Below are 14,042 nucleotides of genomic sequence, written 5' to 3'. Positions count from 1 at the left end.
AAGGAAGGAAGGAGCATCTAGGTGGTTCAGTTAGTTGAGCTTCTGACTTTAGCTAAGGTCATGATTCACGGTCCATCAGTTTGAGTCCCACATCAGGCTCTGTGCTGACGACTAGGGGCCTGAAGCTGGTTTCAGACTCTGTGTCTCCCCCTCTCTCTGCCCTTCCCCTGCTTGCTCTCTCTCTCTCTCTCAAAAAGAAATAAACATTAAAATTTTTTTTTAAAAAGGAAAATACATTCTCTTGAAAAATGTATTTTTCTGAAATATAAAATATAATAAATATAAAATGAAATTTAGTGAGAAAAGTGACATTGTTTTACATTTCCTCAAATCTCTTTAATATCTAGCTTAATGAAAGACAACTCGATTCTCATTTGTGCTTCCGTATTTAATCGGTTACAATATGTTGTTTTGACTGAAGTACATGAAGAAAGCCCATGTTCAAGCAGGTATGCAGATGGAAAAAAGAGGAATGTGACTCCCTGAAAGTTTTATGGGGCCACAGAAGTCCTGTTTTTTCTTTTTTTTAATCAAACCACTCCTCCATAAAAAATCTGAAAATACTCCTTCCAGTATATGAATATTTATTTAAATATATATTCTACCAATATTACTATTTCTATTATAAAGTATATATACACAAAATACTTAAGATAATATGAAGACTAAAAATGAGTAAAAGTTCTAATGATTTTTTCAATATTCCAATGTACTGACTTGAGTACAAACTTACTTTGGGGACTACTGGATTAGGAGAGAGAGATACATATACAAAGAAACATCTACAAGAGAATGCTAAAGAGCTCTAAAGATTAGACTGTTATTTTGTCAGGCAGAAAGAAAGCAGTTTTATATTCTGAAAAAAAACATTACCTCCATGGTAATTAAATCTTTTTTGTTTTGTTCTAGTTTTAAAATTGAGTGTAGAACTTTTCCTTTTCACCTCTAAATGAGTTTATTTTCTGATAATAATAGCATTTATTACAGAAAGTTCAGAAAATACAGATAAATGAAAATTACTATAATCTTTATATGCAGAAATAATTACTATCAACATTTATTAATAGTTATACATATATGCAAATAACTTTATTTACATATACTATATAGTTATTTCCATACAAACTTGGATAATACTATACATACTGATTACTCTATTTTTTAACAATGTATTCACAACATCTTTTCACCACATTATTATATTTAAGATTTTATTTTTAAGTAATCTCTACATCCAACGTGGGGCTTGAACTCACAACCTTGTGATTAAGAGTCACATATTCTACTGACTGAGCCAGCCATGCATCCCATGACATTATTTTTTACATCAATATTTTAAAAGATTCATTGTGTTTCATGGAAGAAATCTACTATAACTTAACCAATCCTCTACAATAGGACATTTAGACAGTTTCCAATCTATGAAGAAAGGTTATAATAAATATTCTTGTATTTTTTGTGTGGTCTACACAGAATCTTTGTGTTAGTCCATGAAGAACTCTTTGGATAATTACACATAAATGGTATTGCTGAGCCAAACTGTATGTTCATATTTAAGTCTATTACCGGACTGCCCTGGAGAGATTTATTTAACGGTTTTTATATTTGCCTACTTGATAGGTTAAAATCTGCTTTTTACTTTTGTTTTAAATTATCCACTGTATCGGAGTACCTGGCTTGCTCAGTCTGTAGAGCATGCGACTCCTCATCTTGGGTTTATGAGTTCGAGCCCCACATTGGGTATAGAGATTATTTTTTTAAAAAATCTTTAGGAAACTAATTTGACAATAAACTATTTGTAAAAATAAATAAATAAATAAATAAATAAATAAATAAATGGACTACTTGTGGGGATGAGCACTGAGTGTTATGTGGAAACTAATTTGACAATAAACTATTTGTAAAAAAAATTTTTAAAAAATAAAAAATAAAAAATCTTTAAAAAAATTTATCTACTATATTTTCGTAAATGCATTCTAGTAACTGGCCATTTCTTTCCTTTAGAATCACTTGGTTTTTTTGTCTACTTCATTTCTTCTATAGATCTGGCACTTTGCTAATCTACAGTTACTTAGTGTGCTACTCTAAATGTTCTTCATTCATTCCCCAAATACTTATCAATATGCGCTAAGTATTATTCACTACTATCTCAGTTTGTGACCTAAACATTCTAATGGTAAAGCTGAAATTTAAATGAAAGTGTTGGGGGCACCTGCATGGCTCAGGTGAGGTGGTTAAACATCCAACTCTTGGTTTTGGCTCAGGTCATGATCTCATGGTTTGTGAGTTTGAGCCCTGAATCGGACTCCGTGCAGACAGTGCAGAAGCTGCTTGGAATTCTCTCTCCCTTTCTCTCTGTCCCTCCCCTGCTCATGCTCACTCATTCTCTCTCAAAATAAATAAATAAACCTGAAAAAAATAAATAAATAAATGAAAGGCTTGGAGGCAGAGTAGGATTTCCTAAGAACAGTAAGTATAAAACATGTTATGTAATAAGCAGTCTAAGAGAATTCTCATAATCTTTACCCCACAAATAGGACTGTCCATGATAGTTTTGGTAGCTACTTGATTAATAAGAGCAAAGAATACAGAAAACAAAGAGGGGAAAAAACCCTGAAATTTCATGATTTGATGCTAGTATTCCTCTAATATTTTAGCTACTAATTAAGGGTACTGGCAAACAAATAATGAATAAATTGATCTATTAAAAATATGACAACAATATAACAACGCTGAAAATCTGTATGATCTAATGTTACCTTTAAAAAACCAACAACAATGGGGCACCTGGCTGGCTCAGTCAGAAGGGCACGGGACTCTTGATCTCAGGGTCGTGAGTTCAAGCCCCACAATGGGTGTAGAGATAACTAAATACTAAACTTAAAAAACTAACCAACAATAAAATCACATGTGAATAGACAACAGGAGTAGACAAAACTGCTGTATCAAGAAAATAGTTTCATAATACTTTTATTTACAAATTTTTCAAACAATGTAAGGAAAACATCAGGTAATTATACATTTCTAACTAGAAACATTAATTATCCCAATTTTTTTTCCCTAACAATGTTTATTTTTGAGAGAGAGAGAGATAAAGAGACAGAGCAAACAAGGGAGGGGCAGAGAAAGAGTGAGACACAGAATCTGAAGCAGGCTCCAGGCTCTGAGCTGTCAGCACAGAGCCCGATGCAGGGATCGAACTCATGAGCTGCAGGATCATGACCTGAGCCTAAGTCCAACCCTTAACCAAGTGAGCCAACCAGGTGCCCCAATTATCTCAAATTTTCTTTCTCTCTTATAAAATTATAATAAAACTACTTGACAGTGAGGATCTAATTTTTAAAAGTGGCTCCTAGGTTATGTCCAGGTTCAATCAATTTCAAGTACATTCCTACTTCATAATACTAAACATTTTATAGCTCTGTGGTTTCCCACATAAACTCACATATACTATCTCACACCGTCAAGCCTGTCTATTACTATCTACATTTTATAGATAAGGAAACTAAGGCAATTCTAGGTTCAAATATTTACCCAAAATCAAAAGACTTGTATAGTAAATCAGTACAACTTGGTTTTTCTGACTCTTACTACATGTAGCATTCTACTAAACTTTATTGGCCCCTATACAAAAAAAAAAAATGTAATTAATGGTCTTAACTAATAATTAGATTATGAATAACCAAAAATGAATCATTCTAAATTTAATATACTTTTCTTACAAAAATCAGTACCTGTACAAGTCAGCTTGAACAAGATAGCTAACAAGTGCTAAACAAAAAAACTGTTAACAGATCTCTTAATCATAAAATTCTACATAATCAAGATTTACATTATAGCATTTAAAACATGCAAAATCTTTTATATAAACTGTGTCACCTAAGCAAAATTTTCCTAAGCATTTCTAAAGGTGAGAATTTCAAGACTTAGTAAGCATAGGGTATTAAAAACATTAATTTTTTTAAAAATCATTTTCACTCACATGAATTGACTAATATTTTTTTCTGAAACAAATGTGATTTTACCTCTGATTCCCATATATTAAGTATGAGTTGACTTTGAACTCAAAAACTGCATATCGGATTTTAAAAATATGCACAGCAGTAGCAACAGTCAAATTAATATGATGCTACCAGTGTAGGACCTGAAAGGTCAAATCCCACCAAATACTCTACCAGACGGTAAGGATGAGAAGGCTAATTATGATGGAACTAACTGTGATACAGCCTAGGCCTTCTTGGTACAAACCATATATATGTCGGGCTCGGGCCCAAACATGATTTATCTCAGTCTTCACAGCAACAGTGACAAATTTATCACTATTATATCAAAAGAGAAACTGAAACTTAAATCATTAGCTAATTTGCTTAAGTCACAGAGCTAATAATTAGTGTAACAAGGTGTGAACCTTAACAGTATTTATTTTGTTAAATAAGTTAAATTTATTAAATAAATTGAAATGTGTCCAATTTACAAGATCAACTATTTTTAAAACAGGAAGATAAATATTTAACCACTTACCTCTTCAGGCAGTTCACTGTACATGGTTTCAGAGGTAGACAATAAAAATATAGGTGAAAATGATGGTATATCTTGTAGCAATGTCAGAAAAGTTGCTCTCACAGTTTCACTGACAGCTTCCCACCAATCACCAATGTGAGGCATGTAAACAATACTAGGTACTGTTCTTCGAGCTTCACGAAAAATCTAATTAAGAAAAGAACTAGCATTAAAAATACAAATTGAAAAAAATTCAAATTGCTATTATTCTAAAGTTTACTCAGTAACCCCCAAATACATGAAATGTGTCAGGTTTTTTACTGTAATTATTCTCAGCTCAAATATTTAAGCTGTTCACAATGTGATATACAAGCCTCACATAGAGCTTCTATCTCCCTTGCTCCACCTAAAAAAAGGTCTTTTATTTTTTGCCATTTTATTATTTCTGTTCAGTACTTAATAATATAAAGGTATCAAGTTGCTCCACTTATCTATCATGTAACGATAACAAAGCAAAACACCATTATAAAATATGCTGCAAATAAAGAGATAAACATGCACCGATATGTCACCCATGTCATAATGATCTCAGTAAGCACAAAGAAGAAAAGGAAGACATAGTTTCCATGTTTGTGCACATTCCCTAAAATCACTAAATACATGGATTAAATATTTTCACCACGATGTATCACCCTAGAGCTTAAAATTATGAACTACCTACTGACCACTTCTTTACCTCCTATTACCTTAATTCAATCCTCCATAAAGTAGTCACAAAATAACCTCACATCACTAAAGAGCAATAAATAAATTCGCAAAAAGCTCTGCGAAACTCCCATTGTCAGAAAATACAAAATAAAGTTTCCTCAGGTGTGAAAAAGAACCCTAACCATAGCTTCAGTCACACTCTGCCAACACACGCCAGGAAGGACAAGGTTGGCTATTAGTAAGCTGCCAAGCAGAAGTACTGCCCTTTACATAGATGTCAACAACAGCTCAATGGCCCACCAACAAATTCTTGTGGGATGATATGGCATCTCTTCAATACTTCTAACAAATGAAAGAATAAATGTAAAAATCTTTCTCCAATTTATTTAAGAATTACATTCTAAAATTCTCTATTTCCCTTTATCTTAAACACGTTTCAATTAAGCTGTATAATGTGCAAGACAGAAAAATAATGATCTACTATTTAAGATGATTAGGATTATCAGAAATGTTCCTGAGAATCAAAATGATTATTTTTCTTTAATGAATAAGCCTATCACTTGCATGAATTTTTCAAATGCTACATTTTATAAAGCTTTCAACATTCTGTGTAAAATAAAATATGTTGCCAATTTAATAAACCAGATGGAAGACGCTCAAATAAAAAATTTCCCCCAAAGTGGAAATGTAGATGTTATGATCACTCACATCAAAAGTAATATTTGCTCCTTCCCTTCCTTTAATATTTGCATATCCACCAATCCAGAACAGTTGTACAGTACAACTCCAGGACTCTCAAATTTTGACCTTTTCTGCAAACACGCACCCTCTTATCCTGGATCTTGAAAATCCAAGGATTATTGTTTTCCAAAGTTCTTGTAGAAGATTCATAAGAGAAAAACAAGCATAAATATTGGCAAAAGGAAGGAACCACACAGGAGCACAAAGGCAAGTGAGGCATTTAATTTCCATCCCCCCCAAAAAGAAAAAAAAATTGCTACATGCCACCCAATCAGGGATGGTATGTGAAGACAGGAACCGATGCCTTTTGTCTTTCTGACTCCCATTCTGTGCTGGTAAAACTAGGGAGAGTCGGCAGGGAGAGAATGGTGATTACATGAAAAAAGACTAATGAGCTTATAAAACCTTACTGAGAAACCTCACAAAACTAACCACCTAAGTCAGCCATGCAAGTTTACCACATGCCCAAGGAGAGATGAGAAAACATGCCTTTAAAAAAATAAAATGTAGCCTCTCGTTCTAGTACTTGTAGGTTAGGTTTTCTAGAAACAGTTGTTGAGAACTTCTAATTGCTAATAAGTATCAAAGAGTAAGGGCAAAGCAACAAAGGGTTAAGTGATAAAAACTTCATATAGAGCCAGAAATTAAATAATGCAGTACTATAGGTATTTTAACTTATTTGCAAGGCTGAACTCGAAACATAAGCATCACCAACTCTAAAAGAGTTGAGGGGTTTTGTTTCTCTATTTCTTTCCTCTCTTCATCTAATTCTCCACAAATTAACAAATTGAACAGGATAGTCTATTGACCTTTTTCTAAAGACTTTAGGAAAGTATCTTTATCTTTTAAAAAATTATATTTGAAAACCTAAAGGGGGAAAAATCAGAAAGAAAAAATCTAAGACAAATACAGAAAAATAAAAAGGCTTAGGCATTCTGGTCCATGAATGTATAATTACCTAATTTTACAATTAATCTAACTATATGCAATATTAATACCCAGGGGCTATTTTCACAATTTTTCTCCTAAGCCTTTACAGGAAAAAATATCTGTAATTTCTAGGAAAATTTAAAAGCAAGTTTAGTTTTAATTCCTTACTCCATGTGATCTCAGAATACTTAAACTTTCATACTTCTTTAAATACATAGCCAACCTGTTCTAATTCTCCACTTTTTATAATAAAAATTCAAAAAGAATGGTCTAAAAACAGTATTTTAAAATTCAGGAAAAAAAGTTTAATCCTTTCCTGATTTTTCCATCATGTAAAAACCGCTCTTCAGCAGTTTGCTGGTAACTTTTAAAGTTGTAAAATAAGATACACTCCCTGAAATCAATTAACCAGATTCAGAGTAGAAAAATAAAGCCTAGTTTTAGTGAAGCGGCTGTCTTCGGAACAAGTGATGCCATTTGATAACTAGAAAAATACTCACCTACAGGGTGTCTTGGATTGGTGGATGTGCAAGGTGTAGTAGAAAACAGAAAAACTGTTATAGAGAAAAAAAGACAGTAGGCCAAATTACTGAACCAACCGTTCAAAACACCTCTGACATGACCAGCACTCTTGCACAAATAAAATGAACAAACACCAGTGTATGTGAACTGTTCATTTTGATTCTTTAAACAATATATTCTACTTCCTTCTGGCTTCTTCCTGCCCCAGACATCATGGTCCCTTATGTAACTGTTTTAAAAGTTTCTTTATTAAAAAAAAAAAAGTACAAACTACTTACTATGAATATTAAAGATATGAAAGAGAAAAATCAGGCCACTGAAGTTAAAAGTATCTATACAAAGAAGCACTACTTATATAAACTGAACCTATGTTTATAAAAGTTCTTATCAGGTCAAAAGCTAAACTTTCAAGTCAGTATTTCAGCCAGCAAACTAAAGTATGTGGTGTGTGAAATTTTACTGTATTTTAAAAATTATGACTATACAGCCCATAACAAGCCATTTTCTTGAGAAACTGAAAACGCGAGTAATTTTAATCACAAATGTAAATGAAGCAGAAAGCTCACGCCAGCACAGCTTTCACTTTCCTAAAAGGGACTTTGTAAGAAAGAGGGAAACAATTCTGTCATCAATAAACTTCCAGAATTTGTCTTGGTCATGTTATAGTACTAGGAATGTGCTAAAATTGTAAAACAGAGGTAAAACAAATATCTTGAGGACTAAAATATTCTTGATTTTTATAAAAATTAAAAAGCACTATTACTATACACTATTAAGTATTTAATTCCTTATACCATACTATCATAAATATTAACAAATAATGTATCTGCATTACTAATAACTTAATGTCATATCTATCACTTTACTCCATTTATATTCTATTTACCTAAGATTTACGGAGCATCTCTGTGAAAAGGAGGCAGTGTCTAGGTCAGGATGCAGGAAATAAAGTGCTCAATTTCTTTATAAGCATACAAAACCAGCCTATTATAAAACATAACTATACTAGACTTTCTGATCAATGATTATAATATAAAGCAACATTTTACGAAAACTGTATCACCCAAATTCTTTTTCTGTTATTTTCATTGCCTAAAAACTTCAAGAATTTCAGCAAATGTGATATGAGAAACTCTGGACCAGGATAATTTAACTTGTTTACAACTTAAGAAAAAAAAAAGTTATTGCTATGGTAAAACACAGAAACCCATGTGCACAAACCAAGAGTACCCAAAGTATATACAGAATGCTATGAAGAAATCCAGAAACCCTTATGCATAAACACAAGAGCATCCAAATACACATAGGTAAGTATATTAATTCCTTCATGCTACTTAACCAAAAAGGATTTTCCCTGAACATTTCCAAATACAACTTCTTTCTGGGAAAAGAAAAATACTACAATTTTTCCCCCCAAAAAAAGACCTCATTGACCAAATGATTTGGAACACCATATAGTATCCAAACTCCAAAGCTTGTGACATACAATATATAAATTTATCAATTCAATCATTAATGAAAAAGATAAAACACAATACACTCATCAATCCTGATTTCCTAAATCAACAGTAGAAATAATATAAACAATCCATTTGAAGATGTCAGAAAAGGGGAATCATAGCTGTTGTTTTGGTTTTCTAGAGTGTTAATACAGATAAATCTTTTACTACAGCTACTAACATCTCCAGCTTTATTGTATGTCTCATTAACAACTTGTGGATTTAACTCAACAATCATAAATCTTCCAGGCCACACCAGGCTTTTCCATTCTCCTTCCAGAGCTTTTGGAAGACTATAAAATACTCAGTAACATAGATAGACAGATGATAGATAGATATAGACAGACAGACAGATACAGACATACAGAGACACACAAAACCACAGTATGAATTCTGGCAATTGTTTTCAGTAATAAATGTCTAATGTCCGGTTATCAAAGTACTATATCTCCAAATGTGATCTACTAAAGACCTAGAAGAGTAACACCTGGATTCAGGTTTAAAGAACAGATTCCTGGGGCTCACCCCAAATTTAAGGAATCAGAATTCTTAAATGTAGAGCCAGGGAATCAGAAATTTTAATAAGCACCCCCAGAAGACGCTTATACTCACTAAATCTTAAGATACTGACAAAACCCTATAGTAGACAGTAACTCTTCTACCATTTTCACAAAATTTGTAATATTCATCATCAGCTGAGGTAGTATGAGGGAGAAAAGGAAGATTAACATATATATGCTTGTGTGTGGATATGTTTTAAAGAAAAAATATAGAATTAAACATGTATAACGAAATATAAACTGGGCTCTTCCCTTTTCCATCTTATCACATATATAAATACAACCCTTTAAAAGTAATTGAAGACTTCTTTCCTTTAAGGTTACCTTTCATGTTTGTGTCACAGTTTTAAATAAAGCAATTTAATTTATATTAAGTATCTAAGAGATAGGGAAAAGAGAAAAGCACAGAAGAATAATTTGCCACAGGCAAAACCATATCTATTTAGAGAAAATCCTGCCTATAGTCAGACTAGCTCTCATGAGAAACAAGGCAAAAGAGAATAAGGAACATAGAACAGAGGAATAGAAAGAAGAGGCTTTGACTCTTCCCAGCATTTTATTTTTGTTTTTTCTTCTTCAAGTTTTATTTAAATTTTAGTTAACATACAGTGCAATATTGGTTTCAGGAGCAGAATTCAGTGGCTCATCACTTATATACAACACCCAGTGCTCATCATAAGAACTGCTCTACTTAACACCCATCACCTCTTTCCAGCATTTTAGCACCTGATGAGTATGCTCTCTTTCCTAGGACTTTTATGCCTTCTTCTACCCACTCACAGATCCACAGATTAAGAACAAATTCCAGGGGTGCCTGGGTGTCTCAGTCAAGTGTCAGACTCTGGATTTCAATTCAGATCATGATCTCACAGTTTATGGGTTCGAGCCACGCACTGGACTCTGCACTAACAGTGAGGAGTCTACTTGGGATTCTCTTTGTCCCCTCTTTCTGCCCCTCCCCAACTCGTGCATGCACGCACTCACGCTCCCACTCTCTCAAAATAAATAAACTTAAAATAAAGGAAAGAAAAAGTCCTCAGTTTTATTATATAATAATCTCCTTTTAAATAAGTTTTTAGGGGACGCCAGGGAGGCTCAGTTGGTTAAGCGTCCGACTTCAGCTCAGGTCATAATCTCACAGTTCTGGGTTCAAGACCCACATTGGGCTCTGCTGCAGCACAGAAGCCTGCTTTGGATCCTTGTTCGCCTTGCTCTCTTACTCCTCCCCTGCTCCCTCCCTCTCTCTCTTTCTCTCAAAAATAAACCAACATTTGGAACACCTGGGTGGCTCAATCAGTTAAGCATCTGACTTCTGCTCTGGTCATGATCTCACTGTTCACGAGTTCGACCCCCATGTCAGGCTCTGTGGTGACAGCCTGGAGAGCCTGAAGCCTGCTTCAGATTCTGTTTCTCTTTCTCTCTCTGTCCTGCCCCCACTTGTACTGTCTCTCTCTGTCTCTCAAAAAATGAATAAATGTTAAAAAAATTAATAAAAAATAAACATTTAATAAATAAATCTGGGGAAGAGACAGTAATATATTTACGAATTTAAAATAACTTTAAATATTTACTTAAGATACAAATAATCAGGGATTAACCAAGAGAGTTAATGTGGTCTCTGGCCAATGTTCAGAAGAAGTCTGAGCTTCAGCTACCATATCTACAAAATTCTGACTCGGTCCCTGAATAGACTGGACACCCAGGTGTGGTCACTCAAGAATAAGCATCACTCACAACCCCACAATCTTGTAGGCAAAAGCAAGGAATCGAAGACATCTTGATGTACTAAATGTAGTGAAATACAACCAAAACAATAAATCTTAAGTTTTTGTTCTTTTTCCCTCCCCAAGAACAGAATGAAAAAGTAAAAGCCAAGAAATGAGAAAGAGACCAAAACATACACAGTTAGAATTCAAATTTGGCCCAATGATGCCCAGTAGAATGCAGAAAACTCCCAGTATCCCAGTAATACCAACATATGATTTACTAAAATGGCTCCTAAGTATCTCCTCACCTAATATTCAATAATGGATTTATGAACATGTACATACACATATTAGACATAAAGAACAGCTAAACACAGAAAATCCTCTCACTCTGAAAATGTTCCTTTTTCAGAATGACTTTCTTTAGTTTGCTTCATACTGTCAAATACGCATGTCAAAAAAAAATCTAAACTGTGCAGCAGAGTGTAAACTAAAACGACAAAGTTTTTACTCATTCCCCAATTCTCTAAATTCCTTCCTCTGAAGCCAAAGCAATATTATTAACAGCTCTATATGAAATTTATACATTAAAGCATGAATATATATATGAATATATCTTTTCAAGGTTTTTTTTTTACACAAAGATCCTATTTTGATCCTATTTTGATAGACTGATTTACAACTTGCTTTTTTCACAAATATCTTCTTCATATCTCCATATCAGCCTTATGTAAATTTACCTCATTCTTGTTAATGACCTCACATTATGTAAGGATATACCATAATTTACCACAGCCCACCCATCATTAAAAGACATTCAATTTGTTGGTCTTACTTAGTTTGGCAATTCTATACAATGCTGTAATAAATGTCCTTGTACATTTAGCAGTGACTATTTAGAGCTAACACATCTTTAGGAAAAATTTTTAGTGTAAAATTCCTGGCATATGTACTTAAAAAAAAATTTTTAATGATGTCAACCTACACTCTAAAATCACCAGGCATCATCAAGCTTTTTATTTTTACAAACCAGACAGTTGCTTCAAAATAGTATTCTGTTGCTTTAATTTACATTTTCTTCATCTGTGAGGCTAAGAATTTTTTCAAACTTTTATTGGTTGTTTTTTCTATTTTTTTTCTTCCTATAAATGGCATGCTATTTTGCAAATTTTTATATTAGGTTGGCATTCTTTCTTCTTACTGAGTTTAACATATTTTTCTATATTTAGGAAACTTATCCTGGGGGCGCCTGGGTGGCTTAGTCGGTTAAGCGTCTGGCTTTCGCTTAGGTCATAATCTCACGGTTCATGGGTTCGAGCCCCGCATCGGGCTCTGTGCTGACTGCCAGCTCAGAGCCTAGAGCCTGTTTCAGAGTCTGTATCTCCCTCTCTCTCTGACCCTTCCCTGCTCATGCTGTCTCTCTCTCTCTCCTAGAAATAAATTTAAAAAAAAAAAAAAGAAACTTATCCTGGACATGTGTGTTACAAACATGCTTTTTTTCCAGGTTGTGTCTATTAATTTTATTAAAATAATTATTTCTGCCATGTATAATTTAAAACTTTATAAAGTCAAATTTGTTCATATCTTTATATTTTCTGGTTTGTGTTCACTGCTTAGAAACTACTTTCTCATACTCAATATAATAAACATATTGACCTTGTGAATTCCCCTTTTACAGTTCCATTGACAATACAGAATTTATGCTGGGGCTACCAAAAGAAGATAGGAAATCCAGTTTTGTTTTTTTCTTTTTCCCCCTCATAAAATCAGTTTTCAAAGAGCATTTATTTAATAATCTATTCCATGATATCAAATATCGTTGCCGTCATCATCATCATATCCTTACCATCATCAAGTGCTAATCATCATCAGATACTAATTCTCATTCTACATAGGCCCAGGGTTAATTCTCTCTTCTATTACTTTGTCTATCTATCCCTGTACACTTACATATTCTTTATTACTATGTTCACCTTTATTACTATGTTACATCTTTAAAAATCTGGTAGGGCTCCCTTTATTATACTATTTCCTCCAGAACTCTCCTTGCTATGCTCATATTTATTTTCTAGAAGAAATTCAAAGCACTTTTTTTAACTTTTCCTCTTAAATTCTGGGAATATTATACTTGAGACTGAACTTAATTTATACACTAATTTAGAAAAGAGCTCACAGCTTCCCAATCTTGAGCCTTATCAGCCCTCAGCTGTGAATGGAAGCTGTAGTAGTAGTGATAAATATGACAGTTAAGAGCTACCGGGTACTATATATGCCAGCCCCATTGGATGAGCTGATTTTAATAATCACAACTACCTTATGCAGTATCACTACCTTCATTTCATAGATGAGAAGATTAAGTCTCAAAAAGAAGTTAAGCAATTTGTCCAAGGCTACAACCAATAAGTAAAGTAGCTGATATTTGAATCAATATGCAGTTTGACTGAGTCCTTACTTTGAATTATAGTCATTAAAAACAAGGTGTTGTTTTAATTTATTCAACTGTACTCCTCACTAAATTTTTAGTTTTCTTTTAGACACTGCAAATTAATTATTTAATTCCTAAGTAAAATTAGTTGCTATTTTAAATAGAACCATTTTTTCCATCATACTTCTAACTTGTTACTGGGTATATAAAAGAAAACTTATTTATTTTACAATATTAAATTTGAAAGTATATACAAATCTTATTGTTGTTAATAATTTTTCAGTAGATCTTAAAAAGTTTTCAAATATACAATCACGGCACAGGTAAATATTTATAAATTCAATGTGTCTGTTCCAAAATTTTTGTTTCTCAATGTCTAACTGAATCAATTTTGCATGCCTTAATAATCATATATTACTCTTCTGATGTGCTACTAGAATCCATTTGTAAT

General features: G+C 33.1%; 1 protein-coding gene across 3 annotated transcripts in view; it reads right to left on the bottom strand.

Moving 5' to 3' along the window:
• ATAD2B (ATPase family AAA domain containing 2B) overlaps window positions 1-14,042 on the bottom strand; it is a 162,955-nt gene that overhangs the window by 42,376 nt on the left and 106,537 nt on the right. For all 3 annotated transcript variants that reach the window (XM_039238342.1, XM_039238343.1, XM_039238344.1), the window contains one exon: window positions 4,522-4,707. In XM_039238342.1, the coding sequence (XP_039094273.1) occupies window positions 4,522-4,707 (186 nt within the window). The remainder of the gene's footprint in view (window positions 1-4,521; window positions 4,708-14,042) is intronic.

The sequence above is a fragment of the Hyaena hyaena genome, unplaced genomic scaffold (genome assembly GCF_003009895.1).
Source record: "Hyaena hyaena isolate Hyena2069 unplaced genomic scaffold, ASM300989v1 scaffold_138, whole genome shotgun sequence".
Lineage (NCBI taxonomy): Eukaryota > Metazoa > Chordata > Mammalia > Carnivora > Hyaenidae > Hyaena > Hyaena hyaena.
This window is presented reverse-complemented; position numbering and strand designations above follow the sequence as displayed.